This window comes from Lampetra fluviatilis, chromosome 24, assembly GCF_964198595.1.
Source record: "Lampetra fluviatilis chromosome 24, kcLamFluv1.1, whole genome shotgun sequence".
Taxonomy (NCBI): domain Eukaryota; kingdom Metazoa; phylum Chordata; class Hyperoartia; order Petromyzontiformes; family Petromyzontidae; genus Lampetra; species Lampetra fluviatilis.
Window position 1 is genome coordinate 879,214 of NC_136298.1, and position 27,342 is coordinate 906,555.

Sequence of the window (27,342 nt, forward strand, 5' to 3'; positions counted from 1 at the left end):
TCCTGACGCGGTTATCTGGACCTAACCATCTGAATGTGAAATTGAAGTCGTTGCTCTGCATCTACATCCGCCGTACGGAAGAAGGAGGAGGAGGAGACCGAGCAAGAATCTCGCTACGGCTTGGAGCGCGAGCACGGATCGCTCGAAAGACGCGGCGGCCGTGTCGGGGGGCCGGGGCGGGGGGGGCAGGAAGGGGGGCGGCCGATCACAGCCGAGGGCTCTCACGTGCGATGGGGCGGCGGGCTCGGGGGTCGCGCGGCCGCCCTCCGTCACCCGCGCGTAGCATAGCTGGAAGAGGAGAGCAAAGTCGCTGCCCGGGGCAGGCGCCCACGATGCGCGCAGGCGGCCCTGGCGGCCGTCGCTCCTCACCGCCAGCTCGCCCGGCGGGTCGACCAGAACTGGCAGGGCAGCAGCAGCGGCGGCAGCGGTCAGCACGGGACAGCGGCGCCATCTCCCCTCACGTCTCCCCCCCGCGTCTCCCCCGCGTTCCCCCGAGTCTCCCCCCCGGCGTCTCCCCCCCGCGTCTCCCCCGTGTCTCCCCTGCGTCTCCCCCCAAAGTCTCCCCCCCGCGTCTCCCCCGCGTCTCCCCCCCGCGTCTCCCCCGCGTCTCCCCCCCGCGTCTCCCCCGCGTCTCCCCCGCGTCTCCCCCCCCCCGCGTCTTCCCCGCGTCTCCCCCGCGTCTCCCCCCGGCGTCTCCCCCGCGTCTCCCCCGCATCTCCCCCCGTGTTGCCCCCCGCGTCTCCCCCCCGCGTCTCCCCCCCGCGTCTCCCCCGTGTCTCCCCTGCGTCTCCCCCCAAAGTCTCCCCCCCGCGTCTCCCCCGCGTCTCCCCCCCGCGTCTCCCCCGCGTCTCCCCCATGCGTCTCCCCCGCGTCTGCCCCGCGTCTCCCCCCCGCGTCTCCCCCGCGTCTCCCCCGCGTCTCCACCCCGCGTCTCCCCCGCGTCTCCCCCGCGTCTCCCCCGCATCTCCCCCCGTGTTGCCCCCCGCATCTCCCCCCCGCGTCTCCCCCGCGTTTCCTCTCGCGTCTCCCCCGCATCTCCCCCGCGTCTCCCCCACGTCTGCCCCCCGCGTCTCCCCTGCGTTTCCCCCGCGTCTCCCCCCCGCGTCTTCCCGGCGTCTCCCCCCCGCGTCTCCCCCACGTCTCCCCCGGCGTTTCCCCCCGCGTCTCCCCCGCGTCTCCCCCCGCGTTTCCCCCCGCGTTTCCCCCGCGTCTCCCCCCACGTTTCCCCCCGCATCTCCCCCCCGCATCTCCTCCAAGCGTCTCCCCCGCATCTCCCCCGCGACTCCCCCGCGTCTCCACCCCGCGTCTCCCCCGCGTCTCCCCCGCATCTCCCCCCCGCGTCTCCCCCACGTCTCCCCCGCGTCACCCCGCGTCTCCCCCGCGTCTCCCCCCGCGTTTCTCCCCACGTCTCCCCCCCGCGTCTCCCCCGTGTCTCCCCCCGCGTCTCCCCCCCGCGTCTCCCCCGCGTCTCCCTCGCGTCTCCCCTCGCGTTTCCCCCCGCGTCTTTCCCCCGCGTCTCCCCCGCGTCTCCCCAGCGTTCCCCCCACGTCTCCCCCCCGCGTCTCCCCCGCGTCTCCCCCCCGCGTTTCCCCCGCGTCTACCCCGCGTCTCCCCCGCGTTTCCCCCCCCGTCTCCCCCCCGCGTCTCCCCCCCGCGTCTCCCCCGTGTCTCCCCCCGCGTCTCCCCTCCGCGTCTCCCCCGCGTCTCCCCCCCCGCGTCTCCCCCGCGTCTCCCCCTGTGTTTCCCCCCGCGTCTCCCCCCCACGTCTCCCCCACGTCTCCCCCGCGTCTCCCCCCACGTCTCCCCCCCCCCGCGTCTTCCCCGCGTCTCCCCCCCGCGTCTCCCCCGCGTCTCCCCCGCGTCTCCCCCGCGTTTCCCCCCGCGTCTCTCCCCCGCGTCTCCCCCGCGTCTCCCCCGCGTCTCCCCCCCGCGTCTCCCCCGCGTCTCCCCCGCGTCTCCCCCGCGTTTCCCCCCGCGTCTCCCCCCCGTGTCTCCCGCGCGTCTCCCCCGCGTCTCCCCCCCGCGTCTCCCCCGCGTCTCCCCCCCGTGTCTCCCTCGCGTCTCCCCCGCGTCTCTCCCGCGTCTCCCCCCACGTTTCCCCCTGCATCTCCCCCCCGCGTCTCCCCCGCATCTCCCCCGCGTCTCCCCCGCGTCTCCCCCCCGCGTCTCCCCCGCGTCTCCCCCGCGTCTCCCCCCCGCGTCTCCCCCGCGTCTCCCCCGCGTCTCCCCCCGCGTTTCCCCCCGCGTCTCCCCCCCGCGTCTCCCCCGTGTTCCCCCCGCGTCTCCCCCCCGCGTCTCCCCCGCGTCTCCCCCCCGCGTCTCCCCCGTGTCTCCCCCCCGCGTCTCCCCCGCGTCTCCCCCGCGTCTCCCCCCCGCGTCTCCCCCGCGTCTCCCCCGCGTCTCCCCCCGCGTTTCCCCCCGCGTCTCCCCCCCACGTCTCCCCCGCGTCTCCCTGCCGCGTCTCCCCCGCGTCTCCCCCCGCGTATCCCCCCGCGTCTCCCCCGCGTTTCCCCCCGCGTCTCCCCCGCGTGCCCCTCGCGTGCCCCCCGCATCTCCCCCCCGCGTCTCCCCCCCGCGTCTCCCCCCGCGTCTCCCCCGCGTGCCCCCCGCATCTCGCCCACGTCTCCCCCGCCTACCCAGCTGGTCGATGTAGACTCTGTCCGCGTGGTAGAGCGGGGGGGGCCGCGCGGTGGCGCCTCCCCCCGCACCGGGCCGCTCCCGCGGGATGGTGATGCGGAGCGGAGTGAAGTGGATGACGTCCCTCTCCGGGAAGCGGCAGCGGAACGTGGCCAGGAGGCCGCCGTGGGTGCGCTCCAGCTGCGGCTCCCGCGACGAGGGGCACTCCATCACCCCCTCCTCCTCCTCACCATCCTCCTCCTCCTCACTGGGGACGAGCACATGGACGGCCAACCTCATCACACACATCATCGTCATCGATCGTTCGGTCTCATCGCACGCAACTCCAGCCCTTCAGTGCCATCGTAACGACACGTGCCTCAGCCCCTCCCCCCCGTGGCGGGGGTTCACTGCTGGGGGCGAGTGCCGTGAACGAGCAGCTCTGATGGCCAGCGTCACGCTCGGCCGACTTCGTCTCCCGAGTGCCGATGTTCATAAATTGCAGCAGGTACTCAATTAAGGCCGAGTCGTCCTAGGGGAGGTCCAGGACCAGTTAAAGTATTTACTTCCACTGTCGGTCGTGAGCAGAAATAGAACTCGAGTCACTGGGATCGTAGCGAGTGGGCCAGTGTGTGGGTGGCTGGCTGGTGGGTGAGTCGGTGGGTGGGTGGGTGGCTGGTGGGTGGGTGGGTGGGTGGCTGGTGGGTGAGTCGGTGAGTGGGTGGCGGATGGGTGAGTCGGTGAGTGGGTGGGTGAGTCACTGGGTTAGTTTGTGCAGGTGGGTGAATGGCTGGGTGAGCAAGTTGGTTGATGGGTGGCTGGGTGAGCGAGTTGGTTAATGGGTGGCTGGGTGAGCGAGTTGGTTAATGGGTGGCTGGGTGAGCGAGTTGGTTAATGGGTGGCTGGGTGAGCGAGTTGGTTGATGGGTGGCTGGGTGAGCAAGTTGGTTAATGGGTGGCTGGGTGAGCGAGTGGTGAATGGGTGGCTGGATGAGCGAGTGGTCAATGGGTGGCTGGGTGAGCGAGTTGGTTAATGGGTGGCTGGGTGAGCGAGTTGGTTGATGGGTGGCTGGGTGAGCGAGTTGGTTAATGGGTGGCTGGGTGAGCAAGTTGGTTAATGGGTGGCTGGGTGAGCGAGTGGTGAATGGGTGGCTGGGTGAGCGAGTGGTGAATGGGTGACTGGGTGAGCGAGTTGGTTGATGGGTGGCTGGGTGAGCAAGTTGGTTAATGGGTGGCTGGGTGAGCAAGTTGGTTAATGGGTGGCTGGGTGAGCGAGTTGGTTAATGGGTGGCTGGGTAAGCGAGTTGGTTGATGGGTGGCTGGGTGAGCAAGTTGGTTAATGGGTGGCTGGGTGAACGAGTTGGTTAATGGGTGGCTGGGTGAGAAAGTTGGTTAATGGGTGGCTGGGTGAGCAAGTTGGTTAATGGGTGGCTGGGTGAGCGAGTTGGTTAATGGGTGGCTGGGTGAGCGAGTTGGTTAATTGATGGCTGGGTGAGCGAGTTGGTTGATGGGTGGCTGGGTGAGCAAGTTGGTTGATGGGTGGCTGGGTGAGCGAGTTGGTTAATGGGTGGCTGGGTGAGCGAGTTGTTGATGGGTGGCTGGGTGAGCAAGTTGGTTGATGGGTGGCTGGATGAGCGAGTTGGTTGATGGGTGGCTGGGTGAGCAAGTTGGTTAATGGGTGGCTGGGTGAGCGAGTTGGTTAATGGGTGGCTGGGTGAGCAAGTTGGTTAATGGGTGGCTGGGTGAGCGAGTGGTGAATGGGTGGCTGGGTGAGCGAGTTGGTTAATGGGTGGCTGGGTGAGCGAGTTGGTTGATGGGTGGCTGGGTGAGCGAGTTGGTTAATGGGTGGCTGGGTGAGCAAGTTGGTTGATGGGTGTCTGGGTGAGCGAGTGGTGGTCGTGCGTTGTTGTGACCTGAGAGCGGTTGAAATGGTAGGGTCCGTCGGCTGCCTGACCCACTCACCCACACACCCACTCACCCACTCACGCACTCACCCACACACTCACTCACCCGCTCACCCACTCACCCCCACACCCACTCACTCATAGAAGGCGTAGAGGAGCCTCGAGTGCTGGAGCTCAGCTGGCACCTCCCCCAGCTCGCCCCCCAGCTCGCCCCTCACCCCCCACTCGCAGCTGAACTCCTCCTGGCGCGGAGCTCTGCACCGGACGAAGGCGATGCGCGGCCCCAGCGCGGGGTCCACGGTGCCCGCGGGGAAGAGAGAAGCCCCTGCACACGGGGGACACCCAGCACTGTCACTCACCTACTCACTGAGTGTGTGTAGGGTGGTTCTACAGACAGGGCACCCAGCACTGCCACTCACTGTGTGTGTGTGTGTGCAGGGTGGTTCTACAGACAGGACACCAGCACTGTCACTCACTCTGTGTGTGTGCAGGGTAGTTCTACAGACAGCACACCCAGCACTGTCACTCACTGTGTGTGTGCAGGGTGGTTCTACAGACATCACACCAAGCACTGTCACTCACTGTGTGTGTGCAGGGTGGTTCTACAGAACCATCCAAGTCCGGCAAAACAACCCCCTACCTTCTTGCGGTGCCGGATGGGCAACAATGTCGTGGGCAGTGCTGTGGGGGGAGGGCCAATGCCCATTGACCTCTCCCTTCATGGCGTCTGTGACCACCACTGTGGCTAAACGGGGGCTCTGGACGTGTGCGAGGGGCTGGTAACCCCTCCACCTTCAATTTATTACCACGAAACTACGAATTAAACATAAATATGTAACAAAAAAGCTTGTGCTGGAGGCCCCGGGGGGACAGGTGTCTATGACGTCTTCTGGCCAAACCCCAATTGGCGGAGCCAGGAGATTGAATCTTCACCCTCGGGGCTCCTCTAGAAACAACGAAAAGCCACTACGGATGGCCACGTGGAATGTTCGAATGCTCACTGCGGAGGAGAGGCTGCCACTCCTTTGTTGGGAGCTGGACCGGTACCGCCTGGATCTCTGTGGCATTCAGGAGGTCCGGTGGACCGGTTCTGGCTCCTGCCACCATGAGGGGTGGACAGTCCTCCTCTACTCAGGGCAGGAGACTGCCAAACAACAGGGTGTGGCTCTTCTTCTGAACAAAATAATGAAGGGGGTGTGGGAGTGTGGCGGTGAGGTGTGGGAAGCTGTAAGCCCCAGGATACTTTGGGCTCGCCTTCCCATCAACCGGAGGCGAGGAGTAGTGGTCGTAGTTACTTATGACCCCACCGAAGACGAACATCCGTGAAGGGATGAAGGCAAAGCCGATGAGTCAGATGCCTTCTATGACCTCCTGTCACAGGTTCTAGCTAAAGTGGCCACTCGGGACAGAGTCATCTTGTTGGGCGACTTCAATGCCCGAGTTGGTCATGATGCTGGCACCTGGGCTGGAGTGATTGGAAGGCATGGGCCAGATCAGCTCAATAACAACGGTAGGAGGCTGCTAGATTTTTGTGCAGCCAATGGCCTTGTAATTACCAACACGCTCTTCTGGCATCAGCGCATCCAGACAACATCATGGATGCATGCCGGGTCCAAGCAAGAACATCTGCTGGACTACATAGTGACGGACAAGCGGATGCGAGCCCATGTCCTTGACACCAGGACCTACCGTGGAGCTGATCTGCCCTCTGACCATCGACTAGTCATCTGTAAGATGCGCCTGCCATTCTTCCACTCCGGTGGTGGGTGTACACCCAGGACCCCATTCCAACCTAAAGTGGCCTGGTCTCAGTTAGCTGATGCAAGTTGCAAGCGAGAATTTCATCATTGCTTGCAGCTGGGGTTGGCATCGTCCCCCACTCCTGATGTCGAGGGTAAATGGGCGAGGTTTAGGACTGTGACTCATGCAGCTGCAATGGCTGCTTTGGGTACGCGGTCCAGACCTCCCCAGAAACCCTGGCTGACAGAGGAGGTGTTCAGGATAGTTGAGAAAAAGCGACAGGCCCACTCTCATCGGCGACAACATCCCACGTCAGAGAATGAGGAGGCTTACCGCAGCCTTCGTTCGGAGGTTCGGAGAGCCGTAAGGCGCTGCAAGGATGGGTGGTGGTCGCGGGTTGCTGAGGAGATGGAGTCTGCCTCAGTGGCCGCGATCACAAATCACTATTTAACTCCATCAAAAAAGTAACCTGCAGCGCCACACCTATTACCATCATTAGGGGAAAAAATGGTGATTCAATCTCCGACCCCCAGGAACAGGTTTTCAGATTTGCTGAGCAATTCTGTGAGGTCCTGGGGGAGGGGAAATCCCTCAGCCAGGAAAATATCATGCCACAAAGTGGGGATAACCCTGCTGAGGCTGCGGTGCCTAAAATATTGGAAGAAGTCACCCCTGTGAGTGGCTGGCTGAGGTGCCATCTGTTGAGGAAGTACTGAAGGCGATCCGGAGTCTGAGACCAGGAAAGGCACCTGGTAGAGATGATCTCCCAAGCGAAATGCTTAGGGAGGGTGGCGTTTGTGCACAGACTGCCCTATATGCTACAGGAGAGGTGAAGGGAATTCCAACAAGACCTACATCTCTGCTTATTGACCTGGTCAAGGCCTATGATACCATCAGTAGGCCTGGGCTCTGGGTTGTTCTTCGTGCTTTCGGAGTCCCTGACCCTCTGCTCACGATCATTAAAGACCTTCATGATGGTGAGCGGGCCCGGGTAAAACTACGTGGCCGGGAGTCAGAGCCTTTCCCTGTACACCTTAGGGTGCGACAGGGATGTCCTCTGGCTCCCACGTTATTTAACATCCATTTTGACCACGTAGTTCGTGAAGCCTTCAATAGCTGTACCGGGGGAATTTCCATTTGGTACAGATATAATGGGAGGCTGATCGATGTCCGGGTGCGATCAAGGGATGGCTCCCTATTGGTCAACCACGTTATGTATGCCGATGATTTGGTAATAGCTCCTCATTCAGAGGAGGAGTTGGAGATGCTGCTGCTGAGACTGGAGCGTGCCACTAAGAGGTGGGGCCTTACCATCAGCCCCACCAAAACTAAGCACCTGCCTGGGTATTTTGTACCATCGGACACTCCACCCCCACAACTCCCAATCGGTGATGGGGCAGTAGTGGAGAGAGTGGAGAGTTTCCCATACCTGGGCAGTGTGCTTATGACCGGCTCCAGTTTAACAGCAGAGGTCTCACTCCGAATCAGTCGAGCGGCAATATATTTTCATCGGTTGCGTAACGCTGTGTGGAAGCTACCTGGTCTGTCGCTCCGCACGAAGCTTCAGGTCTTCTCGGCCACAGTCATTCCCTCCCTTCTCTACACTTGCGAAACGTGGACCCCCCTAATGGAGTACCTTCGTCGGTTGGAAACATTTAGGCTGGCCTGCCTACGATCCATCCTGGGTTTAACCAGGCTGGATTGTGTGAGGAGCTCACAAATCCTTGAAAGATCTGGGCAAGGTTACATCGGTGAGCTCCTCCGGCAGGCAAGGCTGCGTTGGCTGGGTCATGTAGCCCGCATGCCCAGCCACCTCATGCCCAAACAGCTTTTGTTCGGCCAGATTGAGGGGGCTAAACGGGCGCGACTCGGGCTAGAGAAGAGATGGAGTGATGGGGTACAGGAGGACGTGGAGCTGAGTGGACTTGCCGATGACTGGTACCAGCGGTGTAAAGATCGGCCATCGGCCTCTGTGGAGGAGGCTCGTGAAGGACGCTACAGGGCAGTTGGAGGCAGTCGCCCTCCAACAACAACGGATGGCGGAGGAGCGACACTCACAACAACGAGCGGAGCGCCGTGTGGCTAAAGCACAGCAAGTTGGCACAGTAGGGGGCACAGGTGGTGCATCAGCCAGTCATCTCGGTCATTTCAGTCAGTCGTGGAACCTGGGTCTGCCCCGTGACCTCCTGCCAGCGGGCGTTCGACACTTCAAGTGGCCTCAGGGTGCACATGGCCTGGCACAAGCGTCGTGTGGACGTCACCGCCACTTAGTGGCGAATGGCGGTTGTTCTTGTTGTCTACAGACAGGGCACCCAGCACTGCCACTCACTGTATATGTGTGTGTGCAGGGTGGTTCTACAGACAGGACTCCAGCACTGTCACTCACTGTGTGTGTGTGCAGGGTGGTTCTACAGACAGGACACGAGCACTGTCACTCACTGTGTGTGTGTGCAGGGTGGTTCTACGGACACAAGGACACCGTTGTCTGTAATCTTGTCACGGCTCGTGTGGAACAACAGCGTGCACCACCACAGTCCGTGGAACACGGCGCGTATGCAGCTCGCATACAGCTCGTATACAGCTCGCGTGCAGCTCGAGTGCAGCTCGCGTGCAGCTCGCGGACAGCTCGCATACAGCTCTTATCCGGCTCGCGTGCGGCTCGCATGCGGCTCGCATCCGGCGCAGCAGGGCAGGGGTGGTAGCGGCGTGCGTTGTTCGCCAGGAGAGCCTCAGCGAGTCTCTGCTGCTAACGCTGCTACTGTTGCTGCTAACGCCGCTACTACTGCTGCTAACGCTGTTGCTACTGCTGCTGCTAACGTTGCTGCTGCTACTACTGCTGCTACTACTGCTGCTGCTACTACTGCTGCTACTACTGCTGCTACTACTACTGCTGCTACTGCTGCTAACGCTAACGCTGCTGCTAACGCTGCCGCTTCAAGTCTCCTGTCAACGACACGGTCCGTATTGCCGGTTGCTGCTGTTGTTGTTGTCGAGTTAGTGGGAGGACCCGAGAGAGAACTCGCCCACGCACACCACGGGGTTCACTCCACGTTCCGCACAGACGGCTTCACGCACACCACGAGAGGCTGGGTGGTTCACCAGTCTTGGTGTGAGCCACCAATCCTTGCATCAGACTGGACAGCCTGACACTGAGACAGCGCGAATCCACCATCATCATCAGCAGCAGCAGCACCACCACCCCGAATCCCACCATCATCACGCGGCCAGCGTGAGGAGAGACCCCTTGAGCCCCCCCCCTCACCCCAGGGTCCCCCCCTCGCTCCCAGGGTCCACTTACCCGCAGTGTCGAACCCTCGCGCCCGCTGGGGCAGCGGCAGCAGCAGCAGCAGGAAGAAGGAGAAGAAGGAGACCGTGGACGTCACCACGAGCCCCGTCCGCGGCTCTCGGGGTCCCATCCCGCGTCGAGGGGGTGCGGGACCCTCTCCTCACCCACTTAGCCGGCGATCACCACAGCAGATGACCACAGGAGATGACCACAGGGGATCATCACAGGGGATCATCACAGGGGATCAACACTGGGGGTCACCAGAGGCCTCCCGGGACGCGGCGACGCAGAGAGACGAGATGCGCCCTGCCCCGGGGCCCCGTGTCAAGTGGCGGGGTCTGGGGGGGAGCGCGGGAGGGGAGCCCCCCCCCACGGCTCCGTGACGCGGCCAGACCGCAGGGGCTCGGCACCACCGCCCCCTCCCCTCTCCCCTCCATCCCCTAACCCCACCCCATCCCACTCTCCGTTATCCCCCTCAACCCACCTCTCCCCGGTGCGTTCCACGTGGACTGCGCACACGTAGTACACACACACACGTAGTACACACACACGTAGAACACGTGTGTGCTGTACACACAGACGTGGAACACGCGTGTGCTGTACACACAGAAGTGGAACACGATCGTGCGCGCACTGCTGCACACTGAGATCTCAGGCTATTCATGCAGACAGCGGTCACTACTCAGCACGTTCACGGTTCCAATCGCTGTGTTTTACAGCAGTTAATGCGCACTCAGTGGAACGCATTCTTCTATATGTATTGATCGGAGGTGCGGGACAACAATGCGTGGGACGTGTTTCACGATCATCGGACGCGTGTAGCGTGTAGCGAGTTCATTTGAATGGGGGTGCATTGTTGGTAAACGCGGACAGGCGGAGCGTGGTGGGGAGTCGTGAGGACTGCGGCAACCCCGAGTTATGTAATAGGGAAAGTTCCCGACTTACGAACGGGATCGGTTCCTGAGGTCTGTTTGCAAGTGGATCGGTTTGTAAGTCGGAACACAACAACGATGTGCTGTGTTTAAACGCACATACGGGTCAGTGTTATACATTGCGCAGCCGATGAAAAGATAATGCCACCCGACCGATTCGGAGTGAGACCTCTGCTGTCAAACCGGAGCTGGTCATAAGCACACTGCACAGGTATGGGAAACTCTCCACACTCTCCACAACTGCTCCATCAACAATGAGGAGCTGAGGGAGTGGAGTGTTTGGTGGCACAAAATACCCAGGCAGGTGATTCGTTTTGGTGGGGCTGATGGTAAGACCCCACCTCGTCGTGGCACACTCCAGGTTCAGCAGCAGCGCCTCCTCCTCTGAGTGAGCAGCAATCACCAGATGGTCAGCATACATCACGTGGTTGACGAATTAGGAGCCATCTCTCGACCGCACCCGGGCATCGATCAGCATCGCGTTGTATCTGTACCAGATGGAAATTTCTATAGTCCAGCCACGCACACACGTGCGCACACGCACACTCAGTTTCACGCGCACACAAACGCTCACTTTCACACACACAACAACAACAACCGCCATTCGCCACTAAGTGGCGGTGACGTCACCACGACGCTTGTGCCAGGCCATGTGCACCTTGAGGCGACGAGAAGTGTCGAACACCCGCTGGCAAGAGGTCACGGGGCAGACCCAGGTGCCACGGGTCGACTGACTGAGATGACCGAAACGACTGGCTGATGCACCACCTGTGCCCCCTACTGTGCCAACTTGCTGTGCTTTAGCCACCCGGCGCTCCGCTCGTTGTTGTGAGCGTCGCTCCTCCGCCCTCTGTTGTTGTTGGAGGGCGACTGCCTCCAACTGCCCAGCCGCGTCTTTTACGAGCCTCCTCCACAGAGGCTGATCTTCACACCGCTGGTACCAGTCATCGGCAAGTCCACTCAGATCCACGTCCTCCTGTACCACACCACTCCATCTCTTCTCTAGCCCGTGCCGCGCCCGTTTAGCCCCCTCGATCCGGCCGAACAATAGCTGTTTAGGCATGCGGTGGCTGGGCATGCGGGCTACATGACCCAGCAAACGCAGCCTTGCCTGCCGGAGGAGCTCACCGATGGGACTTTGCCCAGATCTTTCAAGGATTTGTGAGCTCCTCACACAACCCAGCCTGGTTAAACCCAGGATGGATCGTAAGCAGGCCAGCCTAAATGTTTCCAACCGGCGAAGATGCTCCATTATGGGGGTCCACATTTCGCAAGCGTAGAGAAGGGAGGGAAATGACTGTGGCCGAGAAGACCTGAAGCTTCGTGCGGAGCGACAGACCAGGTAGCTTCCACACAGCGTTACGCAACCGATGAAAAGATATTGCCGCTCGACTGATTCGGAGTGAGACCTCTGCTGTTAAACTGGAGCCGGTCATAAGCACACTGCCCAGGTATGGGAAGCTCTCCACTCTCTCCACTACTGCCCCATCACCGATTGGGAGTTGTGGAGGTGGAGTGTCCGATGGTACAAAATACCCAGGCAGGTGCTTAGTTTTGGTGGGGCTGATGGTAAGGCCCCACCTCTTATTGGCACGCTCCAGTCTCAGCAGCAGCGTCTCCAACTCCTCTTCTGAATGAGCAGCTATTACCAAATCATCGGCATACATAACGTGGTTGACCAATAGGGAGCCATCTCTTGATCGCACCCGGGCGTCGATCAGCCTCCCATTATATCTGTACCAAACGGAAAATCCCCCGGTACAGCTATTGAAGGCTTCACGAACTACGCGGTCAAAATAGATGTTAAATAATGTGAGAGCCAGAGGACATTCCTGTCGCACCCCAAGGTGTACAGGGAAAGGCTCTGACTCCCGGCCACGTAGTTTTACCCGGGCCCGCTCACCATCATGAAGGTCCTTAATGATCGTGAGCAGAGGGTCAGGGACTCCGAAAGCACGAAGAACAACCCAGAGCCCAGGCCTACTGATGGTATCATAGGCCTTGACCAGGTCAATAAAGCAGAGGTGTAGGTCTTGTTGGAATTCCCTACACCTCTGCTGTAGCAGACGAACAGAAAATATGGCATCTGTGCAGGACCGCCCTTTCCTGAAACCGCATTGGGGCTCCGCAAGCCCCTCCTCAGCGTACCTAGCAAGGCGATGTTGAATAACCCTTGCCAGGACCTTTCCCGGCACACTGAGGAGTGAGATGCCCCTGTAGTTGTTACAGTCTGTGCGGTCCCCCTTCTTAAAGAGGGGGACCACCAGGGCATCCTTCCAATCCTGCGGAACCCGTCCAGTGGTCAAGACTGTTGTTATGATGTCATGTAGGGCAGTCTGTGCACAAACGCCACCCTCCCTCAGCATTTCGCTTGGGAGATCATCTCTGCCCGGTGCCTTTCCTGGTCTCAGACTCCGGATCGCCTTCAGTACTTCCTCAACAGATGGCACCTCAGTCAGCCACTCACAGGGGGTGACCTCCTCCAATATTTGAGGCACCGCAGCCTCAGCAGGGTTATCCCCACTTTGTGCCATGATGTTTTCCTCGCTGAGGATTTCCCCTCCCCCAGGACCTCACAGAAATGCTCAGCAAATATGCAAACCTGTTCCTGGGGGTCGGAGATTGGATCACCGTTTTTTCCCCTAATGATGGTAATAGGTGTGGTGCTGCAGGTTACTTTTTTGATGGAGTTAAATAGTGATTTGTGATCGCGGGCCACTGAGGAAAACTCTATCTCCTCAGCAACCCGCAACCACCACCCATCCTTGCAGTGCCTTACGGCTCTCCGACCTCCGAGCGAAGGCTGCGGTAAACCTCCTCATTCTCTGACGTGGGATTCTGTAGCCGATGAGAGTGGGCCTGTCGCTTTTTCTCAACTAACCTGAACACCTCCTCTGTCAGCCAGGGTTTCTGGAGAGGTCTGAACCGCGTACCCAAAGCAGCCATTGCAGCTGCATGAGTCACAGTCCTAAACCTCGCCCATTTACCCTCGACATCAGGAGGAGTGGGGGACGATGCCAACCCCAGCTGCAAGCGATGATGAAATTCTCGCTTGAAACTTGCATCAGCTAACTGAGACCAGGCCACTTTTGGTTTGAATTGGGTCCTGGGTGTACACCCACCACCGGAGTGGAAGAATGGCAGGCGCATCTTACAGATGACTAGTCGATGGTCAGAGGGCAAATCAGCTCCACGGAAGGTCCTGGTGTCAAGGACATGGGCTCGCATCCGCTTGTCCGTCACTATGTAGTCCAGCAGATGTTCTTGCTTGGACCCGGCATCCATCCATGATGTTGTGTGGATGCGCCGATGCCGGAAGAGCATGTTGGTAATTAGTCCATGGGCTGCACAAAAATCTAGCAGCCTCCTACCGTTGTTATTGAGCTGATCTGGCCCATTCCTTCCAATCACTCCAGACCAGGTGCCAGCAGCATGACAAACTCGGGCATTGAAGTCACCCAACAAGATGACTCTGTCCCGAGTGGCCACTTTAGCCAGCACCTGTGACAGGTCAAAGAAGGCATCTGACTCATCAGCTTTTCCTGCATCCCTCCACGGATGTTCGTCTTCGGTGGGGGCAGAAGTAACCACGACCACCACTCCTCGCCTCCGGTTGATGGGAAGGCGAGCCCAAAGTATCCTGGGGCCTACAGCTTCCCACACCTCACCGCCACGCTCCCACGCCCCCTTCATTCTTTTGTTCAGAAGAAGAGCCACACCCTGTTGTTTGGCAGTCTCCTGCCCCGAGTGGAGGACTGTCCACCCCTCATGGTGGCAGGAGCCAGAACCGATCCACTGGACCTCCTGAATGCCACAGAGATCCAGGCGGTACCGGTCCAGCTCCCGACAAAGCAGTGGCAGCCTCTCCTCCGCAGTGAGCGTTCGAACATTCCACGTGGCCATCCATAGTGGTTTTATGTTGTTTCTGGAGGAGCCCCGAGGGTGAAGATTCAATCTCCTGGCTCCGCCAATTGGGGTTTGGCCAGGTACAAGCTTATTTGTTACATCTTTATGTTTATATCGTAGTCTCGTGGTAATTAATTGAAGGTGGAGGGGTTACCAGCCCCTCGCACCCGTCCAGAGCCCCCGTTTAGCCACTGTTGTGGTCACAGACGCCATGAGGGGAGAGGCCAATGGGCATTGGCCCTCCCCCCACTGCAATGTCCACGACAGTGTTACCCGTTCGGCACCGCGAGGAGGTAGGGGGTTGTTTTGCTGGACACACACACGTGCACACACACACGCGCACACACACACACGTGCACACACGCGCACACACACACACGTGCACACACTCACACACGCGTGCACACACACACACACGTACACACACACACGTACTCACACACATACACGTGCACACACTCACACACATACACGTGCACACACTCACACACACGTGCACACACACACGTGCACACACGTGCACACACACACACACGTGCACACACGTGCACACACACACACGTGCACACACGTGCACACACACACGTGCACACACACGTGCACACACACACTCCTAGCGGGATGCTGCGACTCATCACATGACGCGGAGGGTTGTCCTGAATACAGAGTTCTGCGGTTCAGTTCACAAGTGCGAGTCCGCCGTTTGTAAGCCAGATGGTTAAAAAAAATACCTTATGGAAGCTCGTTCATAATTTCGGATGTTCGTAAGTCGTCGACTGCCTGTATCTCCTTCCGCTGACCTTCTGTTGAACAAGGGGTGATACGACGATGCACAGCGAGAGTTCCGAATGGATTCCTGGTCTCGAGTCCTGATGCCGATTACACAATCAGATAAAATGAGGCCACGATAATGACGGTGTCGAATGTTGAGGAGGCCATGCCGCCTGCGTGCGGTCATCCTCAGCCCACAGTTTTATTCTCTTCTTCATGATGATGGCGCCGCATGAGCTGGCTGCTGCCGTGGTCATGTCGCTCACTCTGTTGCCTGCACTCCTCTCTCTCTTCGTCTTAGCTCCCTGTCCTTTCCTTCCATTGCTCCGCTCCGGTCTCCCTGCACTGCAGCCCACGGTATAAATCTCCGCCGCAGCAGCATCAGCGACTCACGACCTCGAGTCCTCCTTTCTGCGCCAGTGGCCAGGACCGTGGCCACTGCCGCAGCGTCATTCCTCCACGGTGGCAGAGGCAGCAGCCCCAAGAGGTTTCTGGGTTATATCGCGTAAATGTAAACGTGTCGTTAAACCCGCCACCACCCAACACAGCCAGTTAGTAAGGTTTGTCACGTCAACAATACATGCCAATCCATTACTAGTTCAGCATACCGGTGTTGGAGAGTAAACCTACAGCATTTATAATGTTGTAACATTGTAAATGTTGTGGGTTTGTAACATTTACAATGTAGTCAATGTTGTGGGTTTGTAACATTTACAGTGTTGTAAATATTGTGGGTTTACTCTCCAACACACCGGTGTGCTGTGCTAGTGTCGTGTAATAGCATCAAAGGAGCCGAGAGCGGGGAGCTCGAGGCTGCCGGTTCTGGGAATGGACTCGTCTCGTCGTCGCTGTCGTCTCGTCGCCGTCGTCGCTTATCGTCTCCACTAGACGTTGCGCTACGAAGGAGAACAGTTGGCTATCTCAGTCGGCGCCGTCAGTGCTAGGCGGCTGAGCTAGTGGAGAGTGTGCGGACGAGGCCGTGGAAGTTGTTAATAAAGTGCCTCCTAGAAACTCCGTCTCTGAGTCGTTGACACTCCACGAGTAACGATTTGGCATGGTTTGTTTACATGACAAACCTTACTAATTAGCTGCGTCGGGTGGTGGCGGATTTAAGATTTAAATTTACGCGATCTAACCCCAAAAAACACCTGATTTGCTTTTTTGTTGCTCTTCTGTAAACGTTGACGAGGCTCTACACAGGGCCCATCTCAAGAGGTTGATGCCGTCACAACTCTGACCTCGTCGCTTTCTATCCTTGTCGCCATCACGCCACCTAACGCCACCTCTTCCTGAAGACACAGGAAATAAGTTGATCGCAAATCGAGCTCAGATACTTTTGTTTTATTCCAAAAATATTTTATTGGCAAACATTTCAGAGCAGTTAGCTATACACACAGTATACCAGTCGGTTTCAAATTATAACCCTAACTTCAAAAGTGAAAAAAGTGAGAGCAATGTATATACAGTGTGCCACACATATCCCTGTCGCTACAACGAGAATAGAAATAACTGTAAACTTGAGAGACTCTTCAATGCAGTAGTATTGACAACTTTTTCAATTTTAGACAACCAAGGTGTTCAACTGTCATGGCACCCAGAAGTTCCTGCCAGCTTACATAATTTTACAAAACGTAAGTAGGAATCTTCCTTTAAAACAGGAAAGAAACAAGAGAGCAGTCGTCCCTGGTGCAGGTTCTGTCAGGCTCCACAAAGCGCATTTGGAGGCCCGAGGCTAAAATAATGGCAGGTGAGGCCTAGCCCTGAGGCCTTGCTTGGCCTTTTCTTGAGGCCCGGGGAAAATGCCCCCCCGCCCCCACAATCTCTGCGGCCCTTGCGGACAATTATGATTAAAACTGTGACAATAACAAAAAAATCTTCGCAAGACAGCCCAGAACTCGGCTCCAGCTCCAAGGCCACGGTCCAGACTCGAGCACATTACGTGTCACGCAACACCTTAAAGCGTATTTTATCAAAAGAGGTACAAAGTAAATCAGATACAAAAAATTAGTAATAAAAATACTGCGGTTATTCCGGTACACAAATTCAGAAGACACTAGAATCCAGTTTTTACGAAAAGGTCGTTTCATATTGCCCAGAATTTAAATATCGAAGAGAGCGAGCAGCACCACCGTGCCGCGGAGGAGGCATCTGGCCCGGATGTCGCGGACACGGGGAGTGAGGGCGGGGCTCGCCGGCGGGTATCCGCGGATGCCAGCGCAGGCCCCCGCACGGCCGTCCGGCTCGGCCACGGCCTTAGGCTTAGGCCTCCTCCGCGGAGCAGTCGATGCCGGCGTAGGTGAAGTTTTCGAACAGAGCCGTGTTGACGTAGGCCTGAGCGGGGCAGAGCAGGGCGGCTGTCAGCTGGACGAACGAGCGAGCGCGCAGGCGGGCGGCAGATTCCCACGGTGTTTATGAAACGCTCGTGGCCGGTTTCACCGAGAGGTGCCGCGCCGATGCCTTGCGAGCGTCTTTCTCACCTTGCGAGCCTCCAGCATGCGGTTGAGCGACACGCACACCTGCGAGAACGGGGGCCGCTCGTTGGGACGATCTCTCCAGCACTGCCTCATCAGCTCATACCTGCGGCACGTCACAACGTCACGTCACACGCGCATGCTGCGGATAGCTTAGGGCATCGCGACATCACAACATCACGTCGCACGGACACTGCGGAAGAGTTCGCGTTTCGCCGAGACTCAGAGACACACCTTTGTGCCGCAAGTCTTGACTTGTCTAAGCCTCAACTTGAAACTCACTGGCACGGCATGCACAACTACTACAGCTCGAGTTCCTGCACGAACATGATATTCTCTGTCCGTCTGCTACACAAGAGGTGTAGGGAATTTCAACAGGACCTACATCTCTGCTTTATTGACCTTCATCAAGGCTTGTGATACCATCAATAGGCCAGGACTCTGGGTTGTTCTTCGTGCTTTCAGGGTCCCTAATCCTCTGCTCACAATAGTTAGGGCTTTCGTGATGGTGGACAGACCCGGGTAAAGCTGCGTGGCTGAGAGTCACAGCAATTCTCTGGTCCCCTTTGGGGTGTGAGAGAGATGTCTTCTAGCTCCTACATTATTTGGCAATGTAATTCAGCTTTCCATGGTTGTACCGGATGATTTCCCATCTGGTACAGATACACAAGAAGCTTGATCAATGCCTGGGTCCGGTCAAGGGATGGCTCCCTATTGGTCAACCGTGTTATGTATGCTGATCATCTGGTCATTGCTGTTCACCCTGAGGAGTTGGAGACTCTGCTGCTGAACCTGGAACGTGCCAGTAGGAGGTGGTGCCTTATCATCTGCCTGGGAATTTTAAGGTCATCAAGTACTCCACCCCAGTAACTTCCTATTAGTGATGAGGTCGTTGGGGAGAAAGTGGATTTCTCATATCTGGGCAGTCTGCTCATGACCAGTTCTGCTTTGGCAGCAGTCTCACTCAGAATCAGTGGAGCGGGCGTTTGCTTTGTGATAATCGACGTCCCGGACACCCTTACGAGATGAGATGTTCCATCTGCAGGGATTGTCCAGGTGAAATATCCCAAGTAATAAATAAACGTTAAACTACGGAGCAAAAAAAAAAGCTCCACTCAACAAAAACTCCACTGTCGCTCATTCCGCCCGAAAACCGCCCCGCGTCTCCGCCGAAATCTCTGGACCCGACATCGAACGCCACGACGTCGCGGGAACCACGCCGGCCGACCGGCGCGACAGTCGAGGAAGTGCGCAACTCACACTTCGTCGTCGCAACTGAGCGGCTTCTCCATGCGGAATCCCTGCGGCAGCTTCTCGTATAGCTCAGCGCACGTCATCCCACAGTACGGCGTGCCTCCTGCAGCCAGCGGTGGGTAGGAGAGCAGGTGGGTGGGAGAGTAAGTGAGCAGGCATGCAGGTGGGCAGGAGGGCAGGTGGGCGGGTGGCCATGGCACGAAGCATCGTCACTTTCAAGTGCAAATCGTCATCAGAATCGTGACAGCCGTGCAGTGAGCGAGGCTGTGCCACGAGCCTCAATGACCACGATGCCATCGCCTCGATGATGTCAGCACTCACCTAAGCTCACGATCTCCCACAGCAGCACCCCAAACGACCACCTGTGAACGGGAGAGAGAGAGGCGTTGGATCGGCGGAGCACCCATGAATCCCCGTGCGGGTCTCCAGCGGGACCCTGGTACCGGCCTGGATTCAGTCTCCAATCTCTGCCTTGAGGCGTTCGGCCCGCGGGGGTTGAGACGCGACGTGTCACCGGCGCGCATGGCCCGGCGCGTGTGTGTGATGCGAGGCACGGCACATGCGGGGGAGGGGGGGTAGTGGGGGGGGCGTTTCACAGACGCAGGCGTTGCGCCGTGCGGACATTGGGGTGACAGAGCGAGCAAGCCTCAGCACATTTGTGCGACCACGGCAGCGGCCAGTTCCGTGTGACCGTGTTCCGTGTGACCATGTTCCGTGTGACCGTGTTCCGTGTGACCGACTCTTTCACACCACTCGCCAGTCTCGCTCGCGCGGGGCGGGCGCGTGGCCGAGCCAGAGCAACCTTAAGCTCAGTCGGCAGTAAAAAATAAAGAATAAACCTGATGCAAGATAAAGCGAGTTCCTGCTCAAATGAGAATTGAGGCATCGACGCTCGTCCCTTGTCCGCAGGACAGAGCTGGTTTCTGGGAGATTTCGCATTCCTATGGAGGCGGAAAGTCTATCCGCAGGACAGCCACTGTTGGAATTCCCGACGATACGGTGCTCATGTGATCCATCCCGGGGGGAGCAGGGTGACGGGCTCTGTGGTGGAACCGCTCGCCCCACCGCCAAGTCCCCCGGAGTCAGACCTCTACAAACGCCGCGTGGCACCGTCACGCCACCGGAATAACGCGCGGGGAACCATCGCGGCACCGAGTCCCCCAACATCCCTCACCAAAAAACATTCAAGATTCCTATGACAAGTTTCCTATATTTACCCTCAATTTACAAAATTATTCCCAAATCAGTCGGGCAGGAATAGAAAGAGGATGTGGACATTTCTATTGCCCCATCACAATGGGCATGGTGAACATATCCGCTCACTATTTTAACCCCTTGGGTAACAGCTGCGGCCGCAGTGCTTAGCACACTGTGCTATGAACCCCGTGACCCGAGTTCACGGCCACAGCCAACACCAGTGGCGATGGATCGATAACTGAACCCCCACATCCCCCTTCACACTGACCAGCGTGGTGAAGTATGGTCATACAACCTCCCCCATGACCGACAACATCGTGGGAAGGTCTTCATTGAGCAGTGGATGTTGTTGTTGTTTTTAGCCAGGTCGTACTCGGCTCACCAACAACACCACCTACTGCCCGTGCTCAGAAGGAACCACGGGGAACTCTCTCAAGTGCGGTGAACCAATTCAACAACAACACTCGCCATCATGAGCAGCAGGCACCATCGGTCCACTGTTGGATGAAGGCTCCTCCCAGAGCCCCCCCCCCCCCCACTGCCACCCCTCGCTATCCTGCGGCCTCACAATCCGCCCAGCTGCCTGCTGCACACACGAGGAGCCTCCTCGGCTGCCACTTCGGGCGGCCTCCGTCTTTCTCACCGCGGAGACTTTTGTCCCCCGGTGCTGCTCACTGCACGAATGTCGTTTATCTCGTCTGCAGTGTGTCCAGGCCGGGGCGTCTCACGCTCACCTGCACGCTCACCCACGCGGCTCACCCGCGGGGACCCTCAGCCGCCACGTGCGGCCCCAGGTGTGCGCATCGCCGCTACATTTACACCTTCACGGGATCCTCTGCCCCCATCACTGCAGCGAGGCGGCGTGGGGAGGGGGGCTCGGGATGGGGGGGGGTCACAGCCCCCGGCTCCACGCGCTCGGCGCGGGCGGCGGATTCGAGACTCGCGCGGCCGCAGCAGAAGCAGCACGGCCAAGGCCGCGACAGGAAAAGCTGCCGTGGCCTGGACACTGCAGAACAATCGTGCGGCTGGGAGTGCAGGGCGCAGATAAGAAGTGGGGAATGCAGGAAGCCGCACGGGGGGCGGGGGGAGCGCCACCAGCCCAGACACACACGCGCACAGACATAAACACGCGCACACACACAGACACACACACGCACAGACATAAACAGAGGCGCACACACACGCACAGACACACACGCGCACAGACATAAACACGCGCACACACACGCGCAAACACACGCACAGACACACAGACACACACACGCACAGACATAAACACAGGCGCACACACACGCGCACACACACGCACAGACACACACACACGCGCACAGACATAAACACACGCAGATACACACGCGTGTAAACAGGCGCGCAAACAACGCACAGACACGAAAACAAACACATAAATAAACACAACATACTCTTTGGTTCTTTCGGTAAAGTCACGTATAAGGATAAAATAATAAATGTAAATATTTTCTCTTTATACGTGACTTTACCGAAAGAACCAAAGAGTAATTCCTGCAGTCACGAAAGCTCCAAATTAAACACAACATAGAAATATTCCTCTATATAACCTGCTTGGGCAAGTGTTGTTCGCAAGCACCTATTAAGATGGGCATAGCACACAAGTGGGTGGGTGGCCAGCCCCACGCCCTCTCACGTTTGCCTCACCACACCGGGGTAATAATGTCAAGCTTAGTCCACCTAGAGGAAGCCCAGGACCGGTTCAGATATTCATCACCAATGTTGGCGATGAGCGGGAGTCAAACTTGGGTCACAGCGTTTTTTATCGCAGTCTGGTGGCCACTACGCCACCGCTCCCCCTCACACACCTGTAAACACACAGACACACGTAGAGAGACACACACAGACACACGTAGAGAGACACACACAGACACACGTAGAGATACACACACGTAGAGAGACACACACACATACACACGTAGAGAGACACACAGACACACGCAGAGAGACACACACAGACACACGTAGAGCGATACATAGACACACGTAGAGACACACACAGACACACGTAGAGAGACACATACACAGACACACGTAGAGAGACACACACAGACACACGTAGAGAGACACACAGACACACGTAGAGAGACACACACAGACACCCGTAGAGAGACACAGACACACGTAGAGAGACACACACAGACACACGTAGAGAGACACACACAGACACACGTAGAGAGACACACGTAGAGAGACACAGACAGGTAGGAGAGTGCGTGGAGGGGGGTTGAGTGAGATGAAAGGGGAGAAGTAGGAGAGTGTGTGGAGGGGGGTAGAGTGAGATGAGAGGGGAGCGGTAGAAGAGTGCGTGGAGGGGGGTAGAGTGAGATGAGAGGGGAGAGGTAGGAAAGTGCGTGGAGGAAGGTAGAGTGAGATGAGAGGGGAGAGGTAGGAGAGTGCGTGGAGGGGGGTAGAGTGAGATGAGATGGGAGAGGTAGGAGAGTGCGTGGAGGGGATTAGAGAGAGATGAGAGGGGAGAGGTAGGAGAGTGCGTGGAGGGGGGTAGAGTGAGATAAGACGAGAGAGGTAGGAGAGTGCTTGGAGGGGGGTAGAGTGAGATGAGAGGGGAGAGGTAGGAGAGTGCGTGGATGGGAGTAGAGTGAGATGAGAGGGGAGAGGTAGGAGAGTGCGTGGAGGGGGGTAGAGTGAGATGAGAGGTAGGAGAGTGCGTGGAGGGGGTAGAGTTAGATGAGACTAGAGAAGTAGGAGAGTGCGTGGAGGGGGGTAGAGTGAGATGAGAGGGGAGAGGTAGGAGAGTGCGTGGAGGGGGGTAGAGTGAGATGAGAGGGGAGAGGTAGGAGAGTGCATGGAGGGGGGTAGGGTGAGATGAGAGGGGGAGGTAGGGGAGTGCGTGGAGGGGGGTAGAGTGAGATGAGAGGGGAGAAGTAGGAGAGTGCGTCGAGGGGGGTGGAGTGAGATGAGAGGGGAGAGGTAGGGGAGTGCATGGAGGGGGGTAGAGTGAGATGAGAGGGGAGAGGTAGGAGAGTGCGTAGAGGGGAGTAGAGAGAGATGAGAGGGGAGAGGTAGGAGAGTGCGTGGTGGGGGGTAGAGTGAGATGAGAGGGGAGAGGTAGGAGAGTGTGTGGAGGGGGGTAGAGTGAGATGAGACGAGAGAGGTAGGAGAGTGCGTGGAGGGGGGTAGAGTGAGATGAGAGGGGAGAGGTAGGAGAGTGCGTGGAGGTGGGTAGAGTGAGATGAGAAGGGAGAGGTAGGAGAGTGCGTGGAGGGGGGAAGAGTGAGATGAGAGGGAAGAGGTAGGAGAGTGCGTGGAGGGGGGTAGAGTGAGATGAGAGGGGAGATGTAGGAAAGTGCGTGGAGGGGGGTAGAGTTAGATGAGAGGGGAGAGGTAGGAGAGTGCGTGGAGAGGGGTAGAGTGAGATGAGAGGGGAGCGGTAGGAGAGTGTGTGGAGGGGGTAGAGTGAGATGAGAGGGGAGAGGTAGGAGAGTGCGTGGAGGGGGGTAGAGTGAGATGAGAGGGGAGTAGAGAGAGATGAGAGGGGAGAGGTAGGAGAGTGCGTGGAGGGGGGTAGAGTGAGATGAGAGGTAGGAGAGTGCGTGGAGGGGGGTAGAGTGAGATGAGACAAGAGAGGTAGGAGAGTGCCTGGAGGGGGGTAGAGTGAGATGAGAGGGGAGAGGTAGGAGAGTGCGTGGAGGGGGGTAGAGTGAGATGAGAGGGGAGAGGTAGGAGAGTGCATGGAGGGGGGTAGAGTGAGATGAGAGGGGAGAAGTAGGGGAGTGCGTGGAGGGGGGTAGAGTGAGATGAGAGGGGAGAGGTAGGAGAGTGCGTAGATGGGAGTAGAGTGAGATGAGAGGGGAGAGGTAGGAGAGTGCGTGGAGTCGGGTAGAGTGAGATGAGAGGGGAGCGGTAGGAGAGTGTGTGGAGGGGGTAGAGTGAGATGAGAGGGGAGAGGTAGGAGAGTGTGTGGAGGGGGGTAGAGTGAGATGAGAGGAAAGAGGTATGAGAGTGCGTCGAGGGGGGTGGAGTGAGATGAGAGGGGAGAGGTAGGAGAGTGCGTGGAGGGGGGTAGAGTGAGATGAAAGGGGAGAGGTAGGAGAGTGCGTGGAGGGGGGTAGAGTGAGATGAGAGGAAAGAGGTATGAGAGTGCGTCGAGGGGGGTGGAGTGAGATGAGAGGGGAGAGGTAGGAGAGTGCGTCGAGGGGGGTAGAGTAAGATGAGAGGAAAGAGGAATGAGAGTGCGTCGAGGGAGGTGGAGTGAGATGAGAGGGGAGAGGTAGGAGAGTGCGTCGAGGGGGGTGGAGTGAGATGAGAGGGGAGAGGTAGGGGAGTGTGTGGAGGGGGGTAGAGTGAGATGAGAGGGGAGAGGTAGGAGAGTGCGTGGATGGGAGTAGAGTGAGATGAGAGGGGAGATGTAGGAAAGTGCATGGAGGGGGGTAGAGTTAGATGAGAGGGGAGAGGTAGGAGAGTGCGTGGAGAGGGGTAGAGTGAGATGAGAGGGGAGCGGTAGGATAGTGTGTGGAGGGGGTAGAGTGAGATGAGAGGGGAGAGGTAGGAGAGTGCGTGGAGGGGGGTAGAGTGACATGAGAGGGGAGTAGAGAGAGATGAGAGGGGAGAGGTAGGAGAGTGCATGGAGGGGGGTAAAGTGAGATGAGAGGTAAGAGAGTGCGTGGAGGGGGGTAGAGTGAGATGAGACAAGAGAGGTAGGAGAGTGCCTGGAGGGGGGTAGAGTGAGATGAACGGGGAGAGGTAGGAGAGTGCGTGGAGGGGGATAGAGTGAGATGAGAGGGGAGAGGTAGGAGAGTGCATGGAGGGGGTAGAGTGAGATGAGAGGGGAGAAGTAGGGGAGAGCGTGGAGGGGGGTAGAGTGAGATGAGAGGGGAGAGGTAGGAGAGTGCGTGGATGGGAGTAGAGTGAGATGAGAGGGGAGAGGTAGGAGAGTGCGTGGAGGGGGGTAGAGTGAGATGAGAGGGGAGCGGTAGGAGAGTGTGTGGAGGGAGTAAAGTGAGATGAGAGGGGAGAGGTAGGAGAGTGTGTGGAGGGGGGTAGAGTGAGATGAGAGGAAAGAGGTATGAGAGTGCGTCGAGGGGGATGGAGTGAGATGAGAGGGGAGAGGTAGGAGAGTGCGTGGAGGGGGGTAGAGTGAGATGAGACGAGAGAGGTAGGAGAGTGCGTGGAGGGGGGTAGAGTGAGATGAGAGGGGAGAGGTAGGAGAGTGCGTGGATGGGAGTAGAGTGAGATGAGAGGGGAGAGGTAGGAGAGTGCGTGGAGGGGGGTAGAGTGAGATGAGAGGTAGGAGAGTGCGTGGAGGGGGGTAGAGTCAGATGAGATGAGAGAGGTAGGAGATTGCGTGGAGGGGGGTAGAGTGAGATGAGAGGGGAGAGGTAGGAGAGTGCATGTAGAGGGGTAGAGTGAGATGAGAGGGGAGAGGTAGGGGAGTGCGTGGAGGGGGGTAGAGTGAGATGAGAGGGGAGAGGTAGGAGAGTGCATGTAGGGGGGTAGAGTGAGATGAGAGGGGAGAGGTTGGGGAGTGCGTGGAGGGGGGTAGAGTGAGATGAGAGGGGAGAGGTAGGAGAGTGCGTTAATGGGAGTAGAGTGAGATGAAAGGGGAGAGGTAGGAGAGTGCGTGGAGGGGGGTAGAGTGAGATGAGAGGTAGGAGAGTGCGTGGAGGGGGGTAGAGTGAGATGAGACGAGAGAGGTAGGAGAGTGCGTGGAGGGGGGTAGAGTGAGATGAGAGGGGAGAGGTAGGAGAGTGCATGTAGGGGGGTAGAGTGAGATGAGAGGGGAGAGGTAGGGGAGTGCGTGGAGGGGGGTAGAGTGAGATGAGAGGGGAGAGGTAGGAGAGTGCATGTAGGGGGGTAGAGTGAGATGAGAGGGGAGAGGTAGGGGAGTGCGTGGAGGGGGGTAGAGTGAGATGAGAGGGGAGAGGTAAGAGAGTGCGTGGATGGGAGTAGAGTGAAATGAGAGGGGAGAGGTAGGAGAGTGCGTGGAAGGGGGTAGAGTGAGATGAGACGAGAGAGGTAGGAGAGTGCGTGGAGGGGGGTAGAGTGAGATGAGAGGGGAGATGTAGGAAACTGCGTAGAGGGGGTAGAGTGAAATGAGAGGGTAAACGTAGGAGAGTGCGTGGAGGGGGGTAGAGTGAGATGAGAGGGGAGAGGTAGGAGAGTGCGTGGAGGGGAGTAGAAAGAGATGAGAGGGGAGGGGTAGGAGAGTGCGTGGAAGGGGGTAGAGTGAGATGAGAGGGGAGAGGTAGGAGAGTGCGTGGATGGGAGTAGAGTGAGATGAGAGGGGAGAGGTAGGAGAGTGCGTGGAAGGGGGTAGAGTGAGATGAGACGAGAGAGGTAGGAGAGTGCGTGGAGGGGGGTAGAGTGAGATGAGAGGGGAGATGTAGGAAACTGCGTGGAGGGGGTAGAGTGAGATGAGAGGGGAAAAGTAGGAGAGTGCGTGGAGGGGGGTAGAGTGAGATGAGAGGGGAGAGGTAGGAGAGTGCGTGGAGGGGAGTAGAGAGAGATGAGAGGGGAGGGGTAGGAGAGTGCGTGGAGGGGGGTAGAGTGAGATGAGAGGGGAGAGGTAGGAGAGTGCGTGGAGGGGAGTAGAGAGAGATGAGAGGGGGGAGGTAGGAGAGTGCGTGGAGGGGGGTAGAGTGAGATGAGAGGGGAGAGGTAGGAAACTGCGTGGAGGGGGTAGAGTGAGATGAGAGGGGAGAGGTAGGGGAGTGCGTGGAGGGGGGTAGAGTGAGATGAGAGGGGAGAGGTAGGAGAGTGCGTGGATGGGAGTAGAGTGAGATGAGAGGGGAGAGGTAGGAGAGTGCGTGGAAGGGGGTAGAGTGAGATGAGACGAGAGAGGTAGGAGAGTGCGTGGAGGGGGGTAGAGTGAGATGAGAGGGGAGATGTAGGAAACTGCGTGGAGGGGGTAGAGTGAGATGAGAGGGGAAAAGTAGGAGAGTGTGTGGAGGGGGGTAGAGTGAGATGAGAGGGGAGAGGTAGGAGAGTGCGTGGAGGGGAGTAGAGAGAGATGAGAGGGGAGGGGTAGGAGAGTGCGTGGAGGGGGGTAGAGTGAGATGAGAGGGGAGAGGTAGGGGAGTGCGTGGAGGGGGGTAGAGTGAGATGAGAGGGGAGAGGTAGGAGAGTGCGTGGATGGGAGTAGAGTGAGATGAGAGGGGAGAGGTAGGAGAGTGCGTGGAAGGGGGTAGAGTGAGATGAGACGAGAGAGGTAGGAGAGTGCGTGGAGGGGGGTAGAGTGAGATGAGAGGGGAGATGTAGGAAACTGCGTGGAGGGGGTAG

At 58.4% G+C, this 27,342-nt stretch overlaps 2 protein-coding genes across 3 annotated transcripts in view; both read right to left on the reverse strand.

Annotated features, from left to right (window-relative positions):
* MPL (MPL proto-oncogene, thrombopoietin receptor) overlaps positions 1-9,859 on the reverse strand; it is a 33,745-nt gene extending 23,886 nt beyond the window's left edge. The window contains exons 1-4 of the mRNA XM_078867833.1: positions 9,558-9,859; positions 4,658-4,844; positions 2,637-2,884; positions 226-398 (exon numbers count right to left, since the gene is read on the reverse strand). Of these exons, the coding sequence (XP_078723959.1) occupies positions 226-398; positions 2,637-2,884; positions 4,658-4,844; positions 9,558-9,675 (726 nt within the window). The 5' untranslated portion in view covers positions 9,676-9,859. The remainder of the gene's footprint in view (positions 1-225; positions 399-2,636; positions 2,885-4,657; positions 4,845-9,557) is intronic.
* A 6,686-nt stretch (positions 9,860-16,545) lies between these two features.
* The window catches only part of TIE1 (tyrosine kinase with immunoglobulin like and EGF like domains 1), a 58,642-nt gene continuing 47,845 nt past the window's right edge, over positions 16,546-27,342 (reverse strand). For both annotated transcript variants that reach the window (XM_078867494.1, XM_078867492.1), the window contains exons 22-25: positions 19,201-19,241; positions 18,886-18,982; positions 17,632-17,731; positions 16,546-17,485 (exon numbers count right to left, since the gene is read on the reverse strand). In XM_078867494.1, the coding sequence (XP_078723620.1) occupies positions 17,414-17,485; positions 17,632-17,731; positions 18,886-18,982; positions 19,201-19,241 (310 nt within the window). In that variant the 3' untranslated portion in view covers positions 16,546-17,413. The remainder of the gene's footprint in view (positions 17,486-17,631; positions 17,732-18,885; positions 18,983-19,200; positions 19,242-27,342) is intronic.